The sequence below is a fragment of the Phalacrocorax carbo genome, chromosome 9 (assembly GCF_963921805.1).
Source record: "Phalacrocorax carbo chromosome 9, bPhaCar2.1, whole genome shotgun sequence".
NCBI lineage: Eukaryota > Metazoa > Chordata > Aves > Suliformes > Phalacrocoracidae > Phalacrocorax > Phalacrocorax carbo.
This window is the reverse complement of record NC_087521.1, coordinates 2,468,546-2,493,624: the sequence shown is the minus strand read 5'-3', so window position 1 is coordinate 2,493,624 and position 25,079 is coordinate 2,468,546. Positions and strand designations below refer to the sequence as shown.

The 25,079-nt window shown below is 36.2% G+C and overlaps 1 protein-coding gene across 5 annotated transcripts in view; it reads right to left on the bottom strand.

The window, feature by feature from the left end:
- FSIP1 (fibrous sheath interacting protein 1) overlaps positions 1-25,079 on the bottom strand; it is a 94,020-nt gene that overhangs the window by 65,800 nt on the left and 3,141 nt on the right. For 4 of the 5 annotated variants that reach the window (XM_064460126.1, XM_064460129.1, XM_064460130.1 and 1 more), the window contains exons 3-11: positions 24,709-24,898; positions 23,712-23,810; positions 22,186-22,358; positions 21,177-21,261; positions 17,616-17,711; positions 14,594-14,682; positions 13,748-13,855; positions 7,136-7,300; positions 693-830 (exon numbers count right to left, since the gene is read on the bottom strand). In XM_064460126.1, coding sequence (XP_064316196.1) covers positions 693-830; positions 7,136-7,300; positions 13,748-13,855; positions 14,594-14,682; positions 17,616-17,711; positions 21,177-21,261; positions 22,186-22,358; positions 23,712-23,810; positions 24,709-24,898 — 1,143 coding nt within the window. The remainder of the gene's footprint in view (positions 1-692; positions 831-7,135; positions 7,301-13,747; positions 13,856-14,593; positions 14,683-17,615; positions 17,712-21,176; positions 21,262-22,185; positions 22,359-23,711; positions 23,811-24,708; positions 24,899-25,079) is intronic. The other variant, XM_064460128.1, reaches the window with a different exon arrangement.

The window sequence follows — 25,079 nt, the reverse complement described above, 5'->3', positions numbered from 1 at the left end:
CATATTACTTGAGGGAGGCACGTATGTTTTGGTTTGTCAGTCCTGGCTCTGTGACTTAAAAATAAACATAATTTCTGTTACTAGGTTGACAATAGGATCCTCTTGGATTTTAAACTGCCTTTTCTCTTTAAATTGCCTTTTACTCAAAGCAGGAATAAGGACGAGATGTGATGTACTTATTCTAAAACAGTAATGACTTTTTACTACCATTTTACTTAAATGCTGTGCTCCTAGTTTAAAGGCCCTTGCACCTATGAAATTCATGTATTAAATGAAAATTAAGTCACAAAAATACACTAGAACTAAATCACACAATAACTTAGTGTATGCAACATTCCCACCAGATCTGGTCCTTCAAGGAATGCTGAATTATATGAGCCATAAAAAAATCTTTTTAGGTTGTACTTATACATGATTCTTCATGCTATCCCCCTCTGGGGAGGAAGAGAGGAGAATAATTTCTTTCATTTTGAAAGACACTATATTAATGGGAAACATGCATTACAACTGAAAAATATGTTTCCCAGATTAAGAAAAACTAATTGAGACTTACACTTGTATATTTCTTTGGGGATTCCTTCAGGAATTTACATACGGTTGCAGAATTTCGTCTTGTTTTAAGACATATGGACTGATAAACCCCAAAGTTTTCAAACTGAGGGGAAAAAATGCAACAAAAATAGGAGACTTACAAGATTTCTCTCTAGGGATTTCAGTTGGTGATCTATTTCTTTCAGACGGTTTTGTTGATCACGTTGTTCCTTATTGTCTCGCAGAACTTTTTCACCTGGAAGCGCTTCTAGGCTTCTGTTTGCATAAACCAGAGACTCCTGACAAAAGGAAGAATAAACAGAAATGAAACATATGACGTCATATTGCTTCAAAGCCAGCTGAGTGTTCTTTTGATTTCTATCAGGAAAACATTGAAATGTTTAGAATAATGTGTCAATTTCAAATTTGGAAAATGCATAATTTTTATTATGCACATTTTCAAACACAATAGCTAAACGTCAGGCTGGACTTATTTCAGTAAAGGAATTCTTCCCCTTCACATTTTAAGAGGAATTCCTTAGCTTCCAGAGCTAACACTTGGATGCTTAAATTCTACTACAACTATCACATTGCACTGAGAATCAGGGAGACTGAATGAGGGGTTCAAAGCTCGCTCCTATTAACCATGCTGGAATCAGAATTAGGCCAGAAGCGAAAGGAAGAACTGAACTGACATGGCTATAGGTTTGGTCACTAGATATCATGGTAAGTGAGAAATAACCCTCTCTCTGTAGGTTGGAGTTAGATGCACAACCATTATTAAAGATTCAGGTTACACATTCTCACATCCTTAAGTAGCTTTGGATCAGGTTCTGAAGTTTGTATCGGTCCTGAATACATTCAAGGTTCAATATTACATGTAATTTAGATCACTAAGAATGACAAGTATTGGCAAAACAGCAAAGTTATGTTGCAATTTGAAGAAAATAGAGCTTTCTCTTGCAAACCAAAGATCCTATAGAAGAACCCAAAGAACCCAAATAATGGCAGAGGGAAAAATAAAACAACCAAAAAAACTCCTGTTAGTCAATTCAACCCAAAGGAACGTCAGCAACTATTTAATAAAAACACTCTATTAATTCTTATTTTCAGAAGCAGCTCAAGCAATCTTAATAAACACACACAAGGAAAAAAATTTCAAGTAGCGTGTCTGATTGGAAAGAAAAACCACCATTGCAATTAAACGTTCAATGGAAAATTTCTCAACTATAATATACAAAAAGTTGTGAGCATCTGTAAACAACTTTTTCTAAACATCAAACAAATCTATGAGTTCTGACATTTAAACCAAACTATTAGCTACCGGAAAATAAACCTATTCGAACACACTACAAATCTTTGAATATATATTTACAACCAGCAATAGTTGGCAGTACCACAATGCTTGCAAATTTTCCTGTAACAGACAGAGATATAAAAAGCACCATCTATTAATGACTAGAATCTCTCCAAACTGGACTGGAGTTTAATGTGGGTGAACTAAAGCCAAATTCTTCATTTTGAGTGTCTAAAGCTAGGCTTCTAAATAAAGAGAGAGGTTTTTTAATTAAATATGATGCTAAGTGGCAAGAAATCTGCATGACTGACATCTATACAGCACATTAAAAAACCAAAGGACTTATTTAAACTGGAGTTTATTAATACATGAAACAAGGATATGACCTTTAGAACTGCAATATAAATACAGAGTTGGCAAAGCAGCTCCAAGTATAACAACTGAAACTCCCTCTAATAAGAGGAATTGCTTTTACATGGCTTTGCTCTTCTGGTGATTTTAGTACAAGTGAAATTGTGAATGGAAGGGCAGGGAGGAAGATAATGGAATCATATAGCTTTTTTCTTTTTTTTTTTTTTTTTTTTTTCAAAAAAATAAGTTATAGCTATTTCTGTAATTACATTTCTAAATCCAATCTTTTGATCTGTGCATATATGCTCACATGGCAATGTCTCTAGTTAGTGCTCACCATGGATCAGAGCTGCAGTTATGATTTGCTTAAAAAGCAATGTTATGCATACACCTGTAAGAATATGCAACTATGTCATGGTACTGAGAAGGCACTAACTACTATACCATACTTCCCAGTATTTTATTTTGGGAGCTGTATGCCTGGACTCCTGGTTGATATTTTTATATGAACTCAGCCTTCAATGAAGAACAGAGCTCAAAGTGCAAACAGCATCTCTGAAATTATTATTACTGAAATACCAGATAGATTTAAAAAGGTGACAGTGAGAGGAATTACAAAAATCAAAAAAGTTACTACCTTCACATTTTTTAATTTCTTTTCCACACCCATTTCTGGAGCCTAGCTTTATGCAGATCTTTGTCCTCATCTTTCAGATAGTTTCAGGCATACATGTTTCATTTTAGACAGCTCAACTGCTGCAAGCACTTATAAGCAACCTCTTGAACCTTTAGGTATCATAAGTTATTCTTCCTATCTATCTGATTTTAAACCTGGTTGCTTCTCTAGCAAGACAATATTGTTCTATCAAAAGAAATTCATAACTGAGATAAACACGACAAATTTTTCTCCATAAACTTTTCTTGAATATCGATCTCTGCCATGATGCCTAACCAATCCTTATCAAGAGAGTGCTGGATAAAACTTGAACTATGAACATTTACCAGAAAACAGAAGTATTCTTCATTCTACCATTTTCCTTTCTCTTCCAGGATTACATTCAACTTATTTGTTCTTCCCCAAAAACCTTAAGTAAGACAGAGCAATTTTAAATAATTAATTAAGTCGGCACCAGAACAAAGAAATGTTTCAGGGAGAAATACAGTTCTGATGGGAAACATTTCCATGTAAAAGAGAACATTAGTCATGGAAAAGCATTCCGAATCCAGCTGGACTCATTGCACAAAAAGATGAATCTGTACACCCCTCTGTAACAGCTCAGCTATGGTACTGTAGGATAATTAAAGCCAGTTGTTAAAGATTTCAGAGTCAGAGCATAGATCCCATATCCTGCCAAAAATCATCTACCAGTGGCAGAAAGCAGCTCTCCCACTGAGCCAGTGGTGATTAAGTGTTTGCATTTTGGAAGTTATACCTAATGCAATTCTTGGAAGAAAAGAATGTGCAGCTTTTATGATATGCAACTCTTAAGTGAATTTTGTTTTAATTACTTCTAAAATTCTGAATGAAAATCCAAACAGATGATTTACACACTAACAATTTTTCCCAACATTCCCCATCACTAATGCATTATACCCTACTCAACCACAACACATGAAATCCACATCTCATGGAAATTAGAAAGAATTTCAGCACTGATTTTTAGAAGAAAGACTAATGTCACTGAGACCAGTCTCTTCTCCAAAGGAAAGGAAATTCATGTTCCAAAACAGACTTGCATCCTGTAACAAGTAGACTCATTCAAAACAAATTCTGTACATTCAGGAGTTTCTTCTTATCCCTCTCCTGGCACCTTAATTTAAAAAGCCAAACTTTAAAACCCCAAACTCCTAAGACAAATATTGCAATGCATTTGAATTTGCATTCCATAGCATCTGTGTCAACATCTATCTAGCAAATACATTTACAGATTGACCTCAGTTATGGGAGAAGTACTGATACAATCTAAGCTGAAACTCAGAATAAAAGAAATCAATAGAAACTTCTCAGGCTTCAATAATACCAGATTATCACTATCAGTTTTGAATACTACAGAACCCCAGTCTCATCAACAAGACATTTTGTCTTTCACAATGTTTAGAGAATGTATGTGAGGGTTAATAAATAAGGTAATTCCAGCATATTTAATTCACTCTATTAGTAAGTTAAATGTATCCCACTTTTAACTGGTTAGAGGATAACAGCCTTCCAGTGCTGACCTACTTCCTTATGTAGTTGCTGTGGTCAACTGAAGAAGCAATTGAAAATCTTGTCATCAAAACCTTGAAATTAAACCCAGCAAGGGGCAGACAACCAGAACTCCTACTGCCTTTATCTTGCATGTGTCATTCATGCTGACATATCACAAAACAAGATCATCTTTTAGCAAAAACATCATTCAATTAGTTTCTTCAGACCCTCTCTGGGTAGGTATCATTGCCTTTGATCAGGCTCCAAAAGACATTCAATACAAAGACATCTGATATTGCTCTGTGATCCACCTATTTTCTGATATCAGAACAGATGGTTCAAGAATAACACGTTTTTCAAAAAGCAAATTCATTAAAACTTACAGTTTATAACAATATTAGGGGATATTATGATATGACTGTTTTTAAAAGACCATGAGCAGCAATGAACTTAGAACAACTACTTATAAAAATGAAATATGTCCACTTTCATCCCTGTTGACAGAAAGCTCTCTAAACTCAAAATAGTCACAAATTTCTCAGCTACTGCCACATGTTACTCCCTGGTTTTTTTGAAAAAGCAACTGTTAAAGGAATTTGAAAACAAAAGGTGTTGAGAACAAACTCGCATAACCAAATTCAGAACTTGACCTGTTGTTAATGCTCTGTGTATGAATTGAAGAGTGATTATTTACCTACCCGGGAACACAAGACTAAAAGCTAGACCTGGTACGAAGCTTCCACTGTAAGCAGTCAAGTTCCTGAAAGCTGAGACAACTATTTTGTCCTCCACTTAACCATAAAAAAAATTAGCAGCTGAAATTCTATGTAAATATAAACAAGCCCGGTCACATCACAGGGCCAGATACAATCAGGCTGCACCCATCAAATCAGGCGTCATGCAGAACTCAGCACTGACTTGCCTAAAGTCAGGATCACAATGCAACTAAGGCAGCCACTAGACCCCCTGCCCTCTGCTGAGAGCAGCAGCTCTGGACATGCAGAGAAGCAGGAATTAAGGCACCTAGGGGAATTTGGAGTCAACTGGGAAGGCACCTGGAAATCAAGACACTCCTGGAATTAGCTGCACAGTGGATGGTTTGCTTTGGTTGGTTGTTTGGGGTGGGTTTTTTTTAAAATTAGTTTTGGATTTATGCAATTAGTGTCCTTCTAAGTTCAGTTTTAAATAACTACAGCCTTGTACTCATTTCAACTTATATTTATTCTGTTTAGCTCTTTTTCTAAATTTATAAAACCACCTTTAAATAGCCCCATGCTTTGGTAGCTTTCATTGAAATGACTCACCTGTTTATCTGAATAAAACAGAAAATTACAAACAGAATCTTGTGTCTCCCGGAACTACAATATCTAAAAACCTTTTATATTCTGCAAAACAAAGCTGAAGGGCAGCTGCTTTTCACTAATGAGGAGCAATTTACGGAATGAACTATCTCTTTTTAGTTGTTAAGTTTAATGTTGCAATAATGCATTACTCTTCAATAAGCATACACATAAACACAAGTTCCTGTTCAAATACTCCCAGGTTTTTACTTGAAAAGGAAGCAACAACAACCACGTTCCCACACAGAGTGTTCATTACCACAGACAGTCTCGCTAACTTCAAGCTGATGCCTCACAAGAGCGAACACAAGATCCAGCAATCATTGGCAAACTCAGGTCCCTGAACCCGAGTTACTGGGTAACTACATTTGCATAAGTGATTACCCACTAGAGGGAGTTGCTGTTTCACACATTAAACCCTAGTTGGTAAATTATCAACCTCAAAATGCCACCCACTCTCACAGCAACAGAAAATATTACTGTAGGTAAAACAAAACCTAAAGTTCAGAAATAAGTCAATACAAAAAATGACATCAAAGTGCTCTCTAGGAAAAAAAAAAACCCACACAAAGACACAAAACAACCACCCCATGGTTATTTTAACCATTCAAAGTAATGTTTCTCATACACTGGTAACCGAAAACAGTTTTGCCAATGTACACTCCTACAAAACCTCTGATATGCCTGTTCTGGCTATAAACTCTAAGTTTTACAGAAGCAAACAGGTTTTGTGCAAATTAGTGCAAAAGAGGAACTACGGTATTTTATGTTGTATTCCCATTACATCAGGGGCAACATTACTGGGGCATAGAATAAATTGGAGCCTCTATGCACAAAATCAAACAATAATTTCTCAAAGCTCAGACCCAAAAGGTTCTTATAACTGCTGGCAAGGGAAAAAGACAAAGGCCATTGAAAACAAGGGACATACAATTTCAGTCAATTTTCTACAATCTTTAACATTGTGTATCGGTAATTGCTCTTTCAGATCATAAATGAAGAGTCACTTCTGGAATCCTGAGATAAGAAGAAACCTAAATCTAATTCCCAAAGATGAATTATCATGGGTAATGCGTAATTGCACTGACAAAACCACTGAGGCCCTCACGCAGTTAAAAACATCTGAGTTACTAATTCTTGCATATGAAATTTCTTGTTGAAAGTGTGGAGTCAACAAATGTTAAAAACAAGACAGTTCTTGGATTATACACCACTCAAAATAGCAACATACTATTTTTCCATATGATTTCTATAGCCGAAGATTTCACCTCATTCTTTAACACATATACTTTGAGAACAAATAGAAGATAACTAAATAGAAGTCCAAAAAATACAAACACAGATGCATGTGGTATTTTTATTTACATCAGACCTCAACACACACTTCAAACAAGAAACCTGCAACATAAGCCCTGTTCTGTAATATACCTGATAAATCTGGCTTGGAGGTTTTGAGCAAGAGCTGGAAACAGCAGAAAAATCCCCATCAGATAGTAGTACTTGAAGCTTAATATCTATCTCATTTAGGTGATGAAATTCCATCGGTTCAGGTGTGTACCCTTCTCCTGGTGCTAGCCAGCCAAATACATCCTCCTGTTGAGAGATACAGAAAATATTTAATCTTCATTCCCAAAGAAAATAGACTTAAAAGGCAATTACACATCAAGTGTAGTTATTTTTCAAGTAAACTGTACTTAAGAATAAAATGTACGTTTTCATCCATCTCAGTATATAGCTGAAATCCGCCAATATTCATGTATCAAGCACACGCAAAAGCAGGTATGGACAGAACAATTAGAGGCATACATTTTTCATTTTTAAATAACCAAGCAGTGACTTAAATGGACTTAAAAATACATATTTAATTTTATTTTTAGAAAGCATATGCATCTACATGCACTTTAAAAATGTAATAGTAAAAAAGGTGTTGTGTTAACCTAAACAGACTTCTGCTATTATTTTACTTGTTTCTGTGAAAGTCCAAAGCCTGTGTCCTCACTGACTCGCCAATCAGAAGCCCTGAAATAAAATTGCTTAAAGCCAGATGGCTCATCTCCATGCCAGCTGGCCAAAGAGCAATCAGACAGCTCCCAGGTTCCCCGTCCATTCTTCTGAAGGTTATACAACTCCCCTGGTCAAGTTCTCTTTATGCCTAAAAGAAGCACTTTGGACAGCTGACTCCTTTTCCTTCACTTTATAGCCTCTTAGCCAAGTTAGTCAAACCTTTAACAGTCTTATGCCATGCCATGCCTGTCATGGCTCCCTTCCATGGATGCAAATCCTTCCCTTGTTGCAGTTTCTGTATGTGTTCAATATAGCAGTCCCAGCTCCCTTTTAAAGGAATAACTGCTTGTCATGGCCTAACTTGCATATAGACCTTGCTGTCCAGTGCCGCACAGTAAGCATCACTTTGTGATGCCACTGACATGAAAATCAATTTTAGGAGTGCTGCACTCCTTTGCAAGATAGTGCGAGGACAGAGGTGAAGAGGAAAGTGTCTGGCAGAAGTAGATCCACCAGTCCTAGGAGAGAAAACACAAAGAACATACTCTAAGCTGACATTTTCAATGCTAATATTGAACTGGAAATGCACTGCCCTCAGAAACTGCACTGGAACTGTCCAACATCATCCTAAATCATTTCTGTTACGCCTTGCATGTCAGCACTCCTCATTTGCACACTTGTTCTTGAGACACCATGTTACAGCTTAAGTCCAAGGAACTGTACATTGAGTTGAACATATAGCAAACTTGAGACAGCAAGATATTTTTTGCTTTTAAGAAAGACTAATGCAAGTAAACAGAATAAAAAAGTGAGATATTCTCAACTACATATCTCAGACTCCCCCAACGAACTTGCATGTCAAACTCTGGCGGCAAATGCAGAGAGACATCTATTCTGGCACACACTCAATCATACCTGCACAGCAGCACACTAGAAATCCAAATGAAGTGGAACATAATCCACTACTTTCTATTGTCCTCTGAAGGAAGTGGAAGCAATAGACTCCTGTGCAAGCCAAAGGAGGAAATACAATCAGTACCTATGTCTAAAAGGACAACCACTTTCCATCTAATAAGGAGTCAAAAAGAGAGAAAAACTGACCAAAACCAGGCTTGGAATGAAACTGCAGAGGCTGATGCTACGGCAGAAACCACCTGGAGCCAAATCTCAAAATGAGGGTATGAGATGTATGTGACACTTGCAATGCATCACCAAAGAAGAAAACAAGGCATCCATAGGAAAGCAAAGGAACTGCTCCAAGATGACTAGATGCTGCTCTTCTAGAGCCCCGGTATGTTATCACAGAAACACTGGGAGAGTCAGAAAGCAGAGTTGTTTCTCCTGATCATGATTCACATTCATTTTCCCTCTTGATAGCAGTAACAGGTGACTAACCAATACAATATGTACTCCTAGTATAGACAGTTGCATATAATGAGTGAGCTTAGCCCACTTAACCCAAACAAACGAGCTCATATTCACAAACAGATGCAGCTTCTACACAGCAACCTGGCACTCCTGTTCCAGGAGTGTTTGTCCAGTCCAGACATTCCTGTCCAACACTTAGGGAAGCAAGTCTGCACAACCACCATTCACTGGGAATGAGACCAACAGATTACAGCTCTGTCCTGACCCCAAAGAAACACCAGGCAGGACCTTAGAAGGGCAGGGCAGGGATGCAGGGGAGGACATGAGTGTATTGCTGGTTTTCTTTCTTCTTCCTAACAGAAGAGGTCCAGCACCTTGCCCTAAGACTTCAACATCTGTCTTGCAAGCGATTCACGTCCACCACACCTTTACAGTTTTAAGATTAGTCCTCCAGCTATTCAAGCAGCCACATCCACACAAGAGGAAGAAATATCAGCTTCCAATTACAGTAGCACTGCTATAAGGTCATCCCTGGTTCATCCCCGGTTCATCCCCATCACCCTACAGCACACTGGTTGCAAAAGGAAAAAAGCATACCCCAGACACCTGTCATAAATTACCTCCACACTAAATTTAAAATTTAAAAAAAAAAACCAAAACCACAAAACAACAAAACGCCAGGAAAAAAGTGCCATCTCTTTTATGAAACAAAAGCTGTTCTTCTAATGCTTTCTCATACAAGTATGATGACACAACTTGTAAGCCTGACCAGACATGACCTGACTCCAGAAAAGCCACTCAGAAATGTCTCTAGAAGCTTGCCCACTTCATGGAAGCATCCGTTCAGGTGAGACAGTGATCATCTTAAGTACCCAATGTGGCACTACGCTTGTGCCATGTTAATCACCCCCTAATCAGACACTGAAGAGCAAGCGCAGCACAAACGCACAGAAATGACTCTACAGGAGTCAGTTAAGCTGCAGCTGGGCTCATTAGCTACAGCTCAGTGTCTATATCCCATGGTCTCATATCCCATGCTCCAAGTATCCAAATTACTCCAGTAGTCACTTTACTCCAGGGTTAAATGGACTCACACATTCTCTTTTGTATTTTCAAGATGGATTTGCTTGGAAAATAAGCTTCTGTCCTCTCAATGTTTCCTGTGTGTTAACTCAGAACAATACTTTCATAACAGCACAGTCAGTGCTTATTACTGTGGAACATCTGAAACGAATTATACCCCTGCAGCTTTGACAATTAGATTAGCATGAATACGTACTTCTACAATATTTTAAATACTCATAAAACACTTTTTTAAAGAAGTGAGAAGTGCTGTTTGGATATTCTACATACTTAGTAGTACAAGTCAAATGAAGTTATCTAATCCACACTACACTGTACAGAAGAATTAATACAGCATAGCCAGCTCTGCTTTGATTGATAACCTCCAAAACCTTACGTTAGCCAATGTGGTTGCACCAGCTTTTTAGAAGTCCGAATGAAATAAGATTAAAGTAGCCATTAACTGGACAGTTACCTGGGACAACTTGAAGCAGTTAATTACTCAGTAGCTGACAATTTCCTCATGGTCTTTGTTATAAAGCAGCTACAGGAAATGCCTCACCCATAATATAATTCAAATGTGGGAGAGGAAGAATCCGTCTCCAGACTAGACAGGTTTAACTAAGTAGTATCCTTTCTTTTATTCTACTTTGGCAATAGTTTTAGGAGCTGTTTGCTTTAAAGAGATCTAGTACAGACTAGCCTAATCCACAAATTACCATTCCCATTCTTGTCTATTGAATCAAGAACATAGAGCAACGCACGTCCTGTGTAGCGATCTATTTAATATCTGATATAAATAGTAAAATCTCTACAGACACATGCCCACATGATAGTGACATGTGCCAAATACAAGATTTGGAAAAATGTTATACTTTTCCATTGCCTTGATGCCTTGAGAATTGGTCAAAAAGGGTACACATTGCTAGTCAGTATCTGCATTAGCTATTCTGCATAAATGCCTCTAAATTTTGTGAAGGACACTAGCTTAAAGAAAAAGAAAATCCAGTAACTACATATTGTGAGAGATTACTTTTGCAATCAGTAAAATAAGACATTAAAAAAAGCACCACTATTCTCTACGTCAGAAGGCTATGATATTTACTAACAGAAGGCTGTTTAACACATCTTCACATTTTTAAATGCTGAGGTTTATCAAACGAAGGACCATCCCCTCATATTGAAACACATCCTTGATCAGGAAAGAAGAACAGAAAAGACGGTATTGCTGATCTAACACTAACCTTTCCAACAAGAGGAGGAAAACAAAAACAAACAAAAACCCCACAACCCTCTCCCTACAGTTTCTTCCTATTCAAAGGCTGGATGAAGTACTGTTTCAGTGGAACATTTTGTCACCCTTACATGGGATTACAATGCCAAACCTGTTGCAAGCATATCTAACGGAATACCTCGAACCTTTTCCTAAATGCACAGACAAAAGATTAATTAATGATACAGTGAGATTTAACTTGGTCCTTCTAATATAAAAACAAATTAAAAGGACAATAAAAGTCTACTCTCCTAACCAAAACAACATTAGAATAAAGAGTCTTCCAGTGCATTTTTTTAATGCCAAACTATATCAGCTTAGTTAAACATCTATGTGCAATGTCATTAACTGATGAATATTTTACACAGATAAATAAGCCAATCTGCAAGCTTGGTGTTCATGTCCAAAAAATTAAATAAGTTCTCTATGTCAAACGAGGGAACAAATGTCAGGTCAACAGGAAGACTGGTGCAATTTTACAGAAGCCAAAGCTTTTCATCGCAAACACAAGCACTGAGCATAGCTGACAGTTTTAAAGCTTTGCATACCAATGATCAGCAAATGTTATGGTTTCTGCGCTTCTGCTTTAGCTTACTAACTGTGAAAGAACAGTTACTGTTAAAATGCTGCGCATTTATATAATCTTAGTCATTTGTCCATCAGATTTACCTGACTGATATGGACTACTTTACTTATATTTGCCCCACGAAGCTCTGAAAATGCCAAAACACGGTGTATATTTACTAGTTTCCCTAGAGTAAAGTTTTGTACGATGGACTGAAAGAGTTTTTACCTAGAAATCACACTGAAGTTGGGTAAATCACAGATTTGTTTAATGTCACAAACCATGGGTAGGGTAGTTCTTTGTTTCCATAACCAGTTTGGATTCAGATGAAGAAAATCCTGAGCTTACCTCCTTACCCCATATCCTGAAACAGTAATTTATAAAGAAAGATGGATCCTAGACACATTTTACAAAAAGTGTAATGAAGAATATCAACACCTTATTAAAAAATAACTCAAAGTAAAATACGGGAAGAGAGAATAAAAAAAAAAAATACATTGCATTAGCTTTTGTTTCTTTCTCTCACACACAGCTGTTATTTAACCTACTGAAAAATAATTTACTCCAGATCATTTTTAGCTGTATAAATTAAACGGAAACTGGATCTTGGATATATTTCATTCATTCTACACAAAGTTCACATCTTTCTTCTTAGGTACTGTCATTCAGTATGTACTTCAAAATGTTGTGAAAAAGTTAATAACATTACTACAGACTTAACATGATGTAAATAAATTAGAAAGGTCAACTAAGTTCGTTACACAAAGCAAGCATTCTCCCAATTTTCCTTCTTATTTATTGAAATGCAGTTTTCTCGAAGTGTTATATCAAGTTTACATAGTTTGATGGTCATTCTATGAAAACACATATCTTCACCAAGTTTAATACTATATATAGTTTAAAAGTACTTTAAGGTCCTAGTATGATTCATTTTTTCAAACCAAATTTTTTCCTCCCATCCTAGCAGCCTTATGATTACTTCCATAAAACAACAGAGACCCCAAGAACTCCTTCACTGTGACATTCCCCTCAAAGCAGTAAGAAATAACAGCCACCATCTAGTAACTGGGACATCAAAAGACTATTTGACAGCTTCACATTACTGGGAATCATTTTGTGGCACAGACTCTCCTAGAAGCAGTGATTGAGGGGACAATCAAACACTCTTTTTTACTCTCCATGAGGAAAGGTATTTCCACCTACTTCAGCTCTTGCTATCCACTGCAGTATACTTAAGCAGGCTTTGGCTGTTCACTTTTCAGACGGAATGAGTTGGAAGCCACACAAAGATGTCATGTTATCTTTCTAAATGGGCACACTGGCTTCATCAACTTATATTTCCCCAATTGCCACATATTTTGAAGTTCATGTCCTCAAAAAACTCTTGGAGGTTTTTTGAAGTAGTTGCTGGCCTGTTGACCAAAGCCCACAGCACCAGCCACTCAGACTGATAGGCAGCCACCTCACATGTTATGCAGAGAAAACAGGTCACCACCTTCTCTGCGTGTGCTCCTAAGGCTCCTCGCACCTGCGTCTACATCCTCTTTTAAGTTCTGCTGTTTTCTGAGGCCAGCACATCCATGTGTTAGTAAAATGAATGAAGAAGCCAAAGAAAAATTGTCCTTGGAGACAAAGCCAGTTGGATTTGTCCAGCTTTTCTCTCATATCTCAGTAGGTTAGTTCATGGTAAGACTAAAACAATCAAATTTAGATTTAGTGTACAAATAAGCCAAATACAACAGGGCAGTACAAATTAAAGTCGCCATACCTCAAGACCTTGTAATTCAGTTCCATCTTCTGCATCTTTCAATAGTTCAGCTAACCTTTTCCTTTCTCCCTCAAGCAAAACAATCTGGTTTCCTGAATCCTTTGCTAGCTGAAATATTTTTACAAAAAGAAAAAAATAATCAAACTTTAGAACACCATTAGCTCCAACAGCACCAAAACAAAGTTTTCAAACTCTGGGAAATTGACATCCCAACCTTGTTTATTTCCATAATATAAGTCTTCACTCTGACAGAAATACCTAGCAGCCTACATTTAACAAATTGATAATTTCCTAACAGTCTTTGACACTGTGGGGGGTGCGGTATTTGTCACTGGGTGACAAAATCATTACAGGTGCTAGGTCTTTGCAGAAAAAAAAAAAAGGTGTGAAAATCCAGGCATCTATTTTCTGACAGAAAGCTATGCTTTGGAAATATGGATCCCATGCAGGCTATGCATGAACAACCTGCATACCTATTCCTTATCCATGCATAAGAACATCTTCCATTAACTTAACAATAAATACATTTAAAGAAAGTCTTAGGAAATATTTGCCCTCAAAACAAGCTATGTCCAGGCACAAACAGAACAATTCCCTTTCCAGTACTCTTCAGTAAATACACAGAAGGATTATTATTCCCACCAATATGAGAATCCAAGACGAGAACTATCTTATACAGTACTCTGCCATAAACAACCATTTTTAACAGCAAGATTTTTTTTCAGTTATGCCTCATTAGCTTTTAAGGTTCCTGATAAAGAAACCCAACTGTCTTCAGAAGTACTTATATACTATTTTTAGTTAACATTTAACAAAACGTTAATGACGTCACGCTTTAATGCTTACCTCAATGTTCTTTTTAATGAAATCCTGATTGTTTTTAGTTTTGCTATGCATTTTTTCTGCTTGATTAAGAAATTCATTTGTTGGATAATCTGAAGTTTGAGGAAGAAAAGTTGCTAAGTTATGATCATTCCTTTTCTGATTCAATGAGAGCTGTAATAACAGCAATCCCATTTAAACCTTTAGCAAACATAGAAAGTGGATTGACAAACTTTCGTTTTCATTATTTATATAAACTACATTGCTATATATATAAAACATAGCTATTGTCAAAATCTAATCTCATTTTTAACCTTTTATTACATGAGATCATTCTATGTTGGGAAGGCTAAAATACTTTTGGATTTCTGACCTCAAAAATGTTAAACATGGCAGCTTTAAAAGCCACGGCATTCCTTCAAACCCTATCATTGTTTCAGTTTTATCACCAGTACAAAACCAGGCAATTTTTTTGAAAACCACAGAACTATTTGGAGACATATCAAGTACATTTTTTAAAATAAAACAGCTGAAGAACAGATGATATAGTCGATATTATTATAACACAGCTTACAAAACAAATTTTGTTTAAAAATAAAACTTGTCATAGAGCTCTAAAGCTATTAAATAAACAGCCACATGATATTCTGACAGCATTGCATGTACGTTTTTTGACAATGGGTTTCTACCCATCATGCAAAAATGGGCACATATTCTGTTTTTCAGAGACTTCTACCAGTTTTAAAACAGCCATTCCTTTATGAACAGCAAACATTTATCACATCAAATAATAATTCTAAGGAAATAAAACCAACCTCTAAGTCTAAAAAACTACTTCAAAAGTAGCCACAGTACTTTTGGCTTTTCTGGGAAATAAAGATTTGAAAAATGGGTGGGCTATTTGCCTACAAAACCCCCCTGAATTTAACATGTTAGATAATAGAAGGCTATGGAAGTTTACATGGAAGTAACTTTTTCTGAGTAAGTAGACTGAAAGCAAACTCCCAACGATATGAAATAAATTCTGTGCATCCTTTTACATACTACGGACAAAAAACTGTGCAACATTGTCACCAATCAGACTTACTCTCAAAATGGCAAGTAAACCTTAAGGACTGAGGTGTTGGATCTGACCAAGAAAACCCTGTCACAGTTCAAATGCACAACTGTTTACTGAAAGCATCCCAAACTATCTTTAACATTATTAGGTAATATCTTGAATCTGTCAAGGAACTGGATCATATGGGAATTTACCAACATAAATATGACAAGTTGTATCCTGAAATGAGCAAAACACACTGAACACCAATATAACATGTAAAATATATAAAACATTACTTTTAAGCTACATCTTTAGCTGTAGAAAATAAGCATTTTTGAGAGGGAGACATCATACAGAACATCTCAGAACATTTGAGTATAGAAGGGACAGACATGGATCACCAGGACAAGGAATACACTGAAGATTACCCTGGGTAGGCAAAAGAGATTGCAGCTCAACAGATTTTGCATACAAGTTTTGGTAGATTTGGTACAAATCTCGATAAGATTGCTGAAGTAATATTATAAGACTAATACATACATTCTTCTTCACAAGTTAAGCTCCTCTTGTTCAATGGCTGCTTTTATGACAACTGTTACACAGAAATCCAAAAGCAACCAAAACATTAAGTCCCAGCTATTCAGCAACCGCATCAAAGCCTCCAGCAGAAATAGTAATTTATTTATTGTTCGTAAGTTGCAAGTGATCTCCATTTCATGTGTTCCCAAACTAAAATAATGCAGAACATCTCAAAATAGCGCAAACAACAACTCCCAGCCACGCCTGTACTGGGAGCCTTAGAAGTCACTACTGTCCTGAATACTGGTAATGAAAACAGCCATTGCTATTCAAGGACACTCCAGCACAACTGAGAAAGTGTGAAGGTGGAAGCTTTATTCTAAGGGAGGAATGAAGACACAGGGTAGGAAGACAAAAAAAATAAAATCAAAAGCACAGCACTGTTCCAACCCAGTGTGAAGAAACATTTAGCAACACAAAATTAAGGTGACATACTGGTAGACTAAGACAAGTGATAATATGATAAGGGAGCTGAGATTCAGGTTTGAAAAGGTAGAAATGCAGTCACATTCAAAAAAAGTGCAGAGATTTTGCTGCCATCAACAGTCCAACCTTGAGGAACACCTGTTTATCATATCCGTGTCATCTTAGGCAGTCACCAGGAAGATAGAATGGTAGATGACAAAGAAATAAACAATTGCAGCTGATATGAAGAATAGCTTCAGCTGCCTTTGCTATGTCACGACACATGGGAGAAGTTACTCAATCATACAAATTTAAATTTTAAATAAGAACAGAGGCACAAAAGCACAGTTCCATTTATTTTGAAGCGTTGGACATGCTACACTACTACCAGCATCTGATACCTCTATTCAGTGCCCATAAACAAGTGATGTCTAAAAGCATCAGCACAGATGTTTGATTTCTGCCAGAAAGCACTTAGTCATAAAAGCAATACAGCCTTTACAATAATCAGCATGACAAAACATAAAATGAGTTGTCTGAAGATGTAGGTTTGTCACAACATCCACACAATTTATCCAGAAAACATTAAAATTACAGAACAGCTGAAACTGTATACAGCACCGTTCTTAATTTTTAGACTGTTTCTTGAATATAACCCTAAAATGAAAGTTACAGTACCTTAGAATAACAGCAAAGACAAGTTTTTAAAGAATTTCCATGAAGAACCAGTGACACATTTTACAATGAATCAGTTACACACTCATCATTTTGCCATGAAAGAAAAATGGTTTTATAAACCTGAAAGTAAATTTTCTTAGCATGTTCAGTAAAATGTTTTAGATAAGTCACAAACAAAATTATTCTCCTTTATAATTTTTTAAAAAATAAGAATTGTTGCCATTCCACTAAGCAACCTTGCTTTTTCTGATTTCATTGGCCTAGCCACAAACGCTAAGCCTTCATTGCACATGTTGTTTTGCCATATCTAGAAATACAAACTATACAATTAATAAAGCTTACCCTGATTATGCTGGGTTTTATGGCAATCATAATCTTCTGGATTAATTTGTGTGTGAAATACCGAAGCACATATTTCCTCTTTAGCATGGGATGGATCTGCAAATAATTTTTTCAGTAAAATTTAAATGAAATGTATTTAAAGATGATCTAGTTTCATGTGTATCACACTATAAGATCTCACACATGAAAGTTAAAAACATTTAGTTGGATTAATTACATCACCACCATATTTCTCAAGAAATAAATACGGGTGAAAAGTGTAAGGTGTGTCTCATGAATAATTATGCTGTTTCATATGGCTGTGGTTTTGTTTTTAACAACTACTCACCATACAAGAGAAATAATTACATTCTAGAAGATACAGCCCAAGGCCGTAAAGTTCAAAAGCCTCTGCAGACACCATGTGGCAAGTCATCTAGAAGTTTAAATGAGAATAAAGTATCCAGATTTTCACAGTTGGTGTCTGCCTGTGCACGAATTCCAAGTGGCTTAGGTCCAGGGTATAGTCTAGAAAAAGTGTTCAAACACCCTAGCATGCAAGAGTTATTTCAGTTACTCAAAAAAATTCAGTCATGGTACTAATATATATCAACTGGAAGCATAAGTTAGAGCACTAACTCGCAGTCTATAGTCTTGGCACTTACAGAAAAGGACTCGTGCTGCAAGGAATCATACATATCACATATGAAAAATGTGTTTTTCATTGAGAAAAACACATCCAACATCCTGCAATAATGAAGTTTAATGGACTCAACTGAATGTGTGATTTTGTTACACAGAGCACAGGAGAATGAATTTAAGGCCATTTAATTAAATCCTGATTTACATTTCTGCCACGAGCGTGTCAGAGGTTTTCTTGTGCCCAAGAGGCTGGGACACATAAGTTATTAGCCATTTTGTACCAAGATCTTGTGTTTGATTTCACAGCCACATTAAAAGCTATAATTAAATAGCTCCCCTATACAATTTATTTAATAATGCTCTTTATCAAATTCAAGCTCTGAAAAGCAAAATATACAAATTGCATTGCATTTCAGTATCAATCAGGGCAGCTATAAGGGCACTCAAATAAATAAGTAAATAAGATCTGAGAAGTAAGGCACTAGCATGTCACAGAAAATTCAAGATAAAGATCAAGTTAGAGGAAAAACAGAAATCTAAACTATGCAGTTCTGCCTGCATGGTACACCAGAACTCACATGATACACATGATCTCTACAGCAAAGAGTTACCTTTGAAGTAAAAGGGGAATTAAAGCATGGAGTTCATGAACAACCATATAGTCTTGCTTGTCTACTTTTTTTTTTTTTTTTTTTTACTGTATCATGACATCTACTGGAGACTTTTAAAATATCACCCATATCAAATTCTGTGTTCTTCCCTTAATAACCCAAACTTTAGCACAAAAATAAAAGCAGGTTACCTTGTAATAATTAGATTTGTTGACATGTTTTAGCCAGAAATTGCTACTATTTATATTGCATGTGCATATTACATACATACTTCCAACATTCAAGCTCAGATTTTTACTCAGCAATAACGATTCAGACCTCAAATCCTTGTCTCCCCAACAAGAAAAAAAAGACAGGATGCACTACAATTCTGTTTCCTTTCAACCAAGGTATACAGATGAAGGTCAAGATGCAAAATGTGCGTATGACTAACATTTCTGAGAACTCCAGCATTGAAACAGAGTTTTCAAACAGGAAATTTTTTTGAATCACTCTCGAGCAGTTTTGACGTGGTATATTCTTCACAAATTCAGTCTGGTTTTGTTCCCCCTGTCCCTCCCAATAAAAATGTTGTAAGCAGAATGGCCACGGTTTGTTCCAGCATCTCTGTAAGAGTCCAGTCACAGAAAGAAAAAAGAGGACATTTTGAAATACCCAGTATTTTCTTTTTCCAGGTCCATGAAAGCATGCACATGCCCTGTGCATTCCTGAAGAAAACTACCAATACTTCAGAACATGAATCAGTCTCTTGCTTTAGAACTCCAACGGAATCGTGTCCTCCTGACTTAGCAGAGAAAACATTCCGAAATAGTATTTTAAGCTTTCTTTACCTATTCTATCTATAGTTCTACATTCTCGGTATTCACTGTGATTTTGATTATAGTTAGGCTTTTTTTGTTAGGTATTACAGTCCACATTTCTCTGTGTCACTATTTGTTTACCTTTCCTGTTAAAGAACTCAATCCTTCTTTAGTAATTTGTCTACTTTTAATGCAGCTATAGAATGTGGTTTTTTTCCACTAATGTGTTTTTGTTCCACTAAGATGGAAGTGATTTGTACTAAAACACTAAAATGCAAGCATTTGTTCTTATCAGTGTGTTTATTCCCACTTTGAACATTTTTATTTCGATTGTCGTATCATTATGAAACTCAGAAATTATCTTATCAGACTTCCTGGTCTCTTCTTCCTGAGAATAGTCTGCTAGCATGTTTTTAACATAGTTTCACTTTTTTAAACAGCCATCTATCCTAAAGTTTCTTCCCTAGAATTCTCAGAAAAAGAGCCAATTAAAAAAAAATAAGTTCATGTTTCATATTCATGCCTTTTGCTTAGAATCACACTCTATATCGTTTGATGATCCCTTTCACGCAAGTCTCTCTCACATTCAAAATCTTAAATTCTATTAGAAGTTAATTAAATGTAACACAATCAGTGTAAATGACCCATACTCCCTTTGGACCATGTTCCAAGACCTGAGCTGTGCAAGCATCTTCCTGTTTTGTTTTCCAACCTATAACTCATTAGGTAGTATCATAACTTAGTCCCATTCTTCTGGTTCTGCTGTTAACAATTCCTAAAAAGGCTGAGGATATCCCTCCCTGTGGACCCGTTTTATTACGAGATCCTTACCATGGCACTGCCATTGCTTCCTTCTCACTCTCTCTCCGTGAAAATTTTCTCCAAGATACAAGTGTGGCAGGGCCCACATCCCTAGATGTTACTTGGAAAAGTAACATTTTTAGGCCTGATATTTTTTAACTGCTTGCCCTTTGTACACCAAGTACTCCAGCCTGGCAAACTCTCACTAAGACCACCAGTAACCCCACATCAGTAACTTCATCATTTTGTTTGTTTACCAAAGCAATGCTGAATTCCTTGCTTACTGCCCAGGTGTTCCAAAATGGTAAAGACATCCAAGTTTTTTCAGCAGGTTTCCACTCTTCATTTTCCCTATACCTGCTATCATTACTTTAATTTACCAGTGTTATCAGTCATACATCCTTTCTGAAATCATCTGTGTTTGCCATTACCTTGAAAAATGCAAGCTTTACTTATCCTGGTTTTCTACACTTCTAGAGTAGCCAGTTCTTTGAAAAAATACAGTTTCTATAAACAAAATTATTGTTAAAGTACAACTTCTGCATTTGTGATAATGCAAAAATTACTTCAGTTAATTTTTCAAATATTCCCTTGATGCACTTTTACATGCAAATATTATTTTATTGTAAAGGTTTGAAAGCTTTATTTTTATTGTATCCAACAAAAATATTAATATTAACCAAAATACAGGATAATTATATCAGGGTATTTACTTCTTTCTTACTTACCAGCTGTATCCTGCCATGATGAGATTAAAGCTAAAAAAACTTTTGTGTTTTCTATCTCCTCGTGGCTTGCAGTGGTACTGATAGACTATTCAAAAGAAACGAAGCATAAATATACAGATACATGTGTACATTTACTTTAAAGTAAATACCTTAAAGCAAAATACATTGTCTGTTTCTCAGGTTTAATGAACTTCAGATCCTATTAAAAATTCCTTGCTCAGTGGCCACATTTACTTACTGCTTTGTTTTCTTTTGAGGCTATCTGAACATCTCCTAAAGTTATGATAAAGTCATGGTGGAACTTTAAAGCCTATATTATATCTTGTCTCTTACATGGAGACACATTTCACAAAACAAAGAAGTTCTGTATTCTATATATGGTTCTTGATCCAAACCCACAGAAACTATGAGGTGCAGTCAAACCAACTGCAATCACGTCTTCTTCACAACTGACATTTATATTCATGTAAATTATACAATACTTAACCTCAGAGGAAACAATAAATCTCACATTTCGAGGCTTAAAGTGACATTTAACTGCTAGAGACCATGATAAGAATAATGTGAAGGAATTTGTGCTGTAGTGTTCTCGTGCCTTCTTCAGGGGCATCTCTAATTTCTTCAATGATAGACAGTACTAAAATAGATGGCCCTAAGAACAGTCGCACTAGAGCAGAATAAACGCTTTTAGCTGTGCGCTCACAGACATTACCTCTTGTCATACCTGCAAGTAGCAAGCTCAAGCATCGGACTGCTAGTAAACCACACCTAGACAGCTGTATATTTGGCTATTGGTCATACCAATTTTTAAGGACCACAGCCTTCTTTCAAAGCCTGCCTAGCCAGTATACATTAAAACCTATCCAAGGCTAGTTTTTAAGGTTAATTTCTTCACTTTAATCAGTCAACTGTGAGTTATTTCATTTTAAAATGCCTCTGAAATATGATAATTCTGTAATACAGTACTCTTAAAATATACTATTTACAAAATAAGCAGAATACTTCTAACCTGAAGCTCTTCCCAGAGCTTTGCCCTCATTTTTTTGCCTTGTTTTTTAATTTCTCTCTCCTTAAAATGTTTTTTTGCCAGTATTGCATCAAGTTTATTCATTTTCTTTATAGCTGCTTGAATCTGAGGATCTACATCTGTTTCTTCAGAATCTTCCATGTTGGAAGAGTTTGCTGTAGAAGAGATTTAAAATTAATGTTAGCTTGAAGCATTTCAACTTAAAAAAAACACTTAAATAACAACCATAGACAAGAGTACAATTATTCTCAAGCATATGTATCATGTTCACTTCTAAACCTGTTTGTAGCAGTGAAAAATATAAAAGTATTTGTAACAGAAGACTGAATCAAACTCCTAGCTGTAGCAGTTGGATATGCGGGTGTGGGGGAAGAAAAGCCCCCCATTTTGGGCAAGTGACTCGATTCAAATTTATAACAGAAGAGTGACAACACCTCCAAGGTATCAGCAAAGTCACAGATAAATAAGTTTAAAAATAAAAAATAATTCCTTCAGGCTGAATAGTAGAATACATGTTGAAATGTCATTCATTAAAATGCATAATTCTGGGGTTAAGAGACACTCTGTAATATCTCTACTTCTAAATGTTATAAAAGTTTCAGTCTTGACGTCTCTCAGCCAAACCAGATTCTGATATTGGTTCCAGAAAAATGATCTTTTGAAAAATAGAAATGGTGAAACATTATGGAAACTACCATTATTTAATTAAGATAGATTTCTGTATTGCTTCTTTTTTTCCTAAACAGGCAGATTACAATTTCTGATCACTTTTAGCTTTTCCCCTTCTTATAGCATCCTCATGCTCTGCCCTCTTTTCTGGTCTAACTTAGCTTCCATAGCAAGAGTAGAGGAAACACGTGTAGCACTGTCCCTGTCCCACAGACTTCCAAGTTTTTGAGTCCTGCAATACTTTTTCATTTTCTAATCTTTGGAGGTCAAATCCTTTACGTTCACTGATCGCAAGCATTTACTGTGATGAATTCGTCTACTTTGTGCCATAAAAAGAGATGAGTGATTCAACAAGTGGAGAGCTATAAAAATCTAACTGAGCTCCAGGGAAGTCCCAAGGATGGAAGATAAAAAAGAGGACTTATTTCAACTGGCCTGAACCCAGCAGATGCATCTGGACCTAAAAGTACTGAGTGAAGCTTTGAAGTTGAGTTCAATCCAATTTCTGTTCTGAAGAAATTAATATTCTGTTAGATGACCAGCACTGCTGCACTAGGTATAATCACCAGCAGGTTCTGTCTGATTAGATTTACCAGTCCATGTAAAACAAATACCATCATACCATTAAAGCGAATATCCTGTAACAAAATAACCTTTAAATAAAGAATTCATCCAACACCTCTTGAATATCACGACACAAATATATTTTCCATTTGTAATATCTCTTTATAATTCTGTAATATACACACAAACACACTATGATCCCAAACTCTCCTAGAAACATTAAGAAGAAAAAAGTTTTATTGCACTGTTCACTTTATACACCTACAAAGTAATACCTGCTTTTGCATTACTTAGTTTTCTTTGGGAGGGTTCACAGAATTTCGAAGTCTGTGTTTCAGTGCTATCATCTCCAGAATCTGAATTCAAGATACATCCTGAAAAACACAGGAAAAGGTCTTCACAATACAATGGATGTGAAATGAACTTTGAAAGATACTGTTTGAAATGTTAACAATTTAGAGACCAAAGCACATTTTTGTCAGTTAGGGATCCTCACAGAACCTCTGCAGTGGATTACTGTTTAAAAATTGAATGTACTAGTACACCAGGACTCATGTGAAATACAGGAGCAGGAATCAAGGGATTCCTTTTGACCTCAGTTCTGTCATGAAATCTATCTAATCTTGAAGGTATCCAAACTTCCTGCTTCACATACTGGCCTTCGATTCTTTATTTTTCAATAGTCAGAAGCTCTAGAAAGTTATTTTATTACCATTTATAGAATGCCAAAATAATGTCACTGAAGCACTTTTACAAGCGCTTTCATTAAAATGAGATATTGCTTATTTATATTTAAACCATGTTATTAGTATTAGCACTGTTCAGTTGTTAAATACTATAACTTAGACCATAATTTCCAGGTTTTTGGACTTGTGGACCATTGGCATGATAAAAAGATTCTAACAAATGATCATGATCTCTCTGAAAAGTTTGATAAAAACCACTTTACTGAAAACACTTTCTAACATGGTTCCACGGAACACATGCAGATGGCTTCTCCCGATCTTTTAGGCCATCACCAAGGTGCAGGTCACAGCTTAGATGCCATGAGACATACCCTGTGGAATCACTGCCAGTACCACTGTGTTTCCTTCAAAGAGGGATTCAAACTAGTGAAGAGAAGTGAAGGTATGAATTTCAACACCTCCTTCTCTTCTAGAATTTTACCTATTTGCACCCTCTTTTCCCTCCACCAAATGAATTTTACCCAAACTATAAAAACATGGTATTTGGTCCAGCTACAACACTAGAAGGCATTAGTCATTCCCACACCTGACAACTTATAGGGATTCAGTATACACTTCTGAAGAAAGAAGGTTGTCCTCTCCACTGTGGTTTGCTGATCTGTTCTTACTTTGTTGACATCAGATTTCTCGCTGTCATCACCTTTGTTTTCTTCTGGACAGCAGTCTGCTAGACTGCCTCTTTGATGACTACCAGCAAAACTGACAGGTGACTCAACCTACAAAATGCAAATTAATTACTACCATAAAAATAGAAATCTTTAGGAGGAAGAAAAAAGATAATCACAATAATCACATAGTATCACAAAGGCTAACAAGAATTTTTTACTAGACTGCAGAGTACTACTTAAATATTGGATACCACATTAATTCACAAGCTCATCATTCCACAGACTGCCA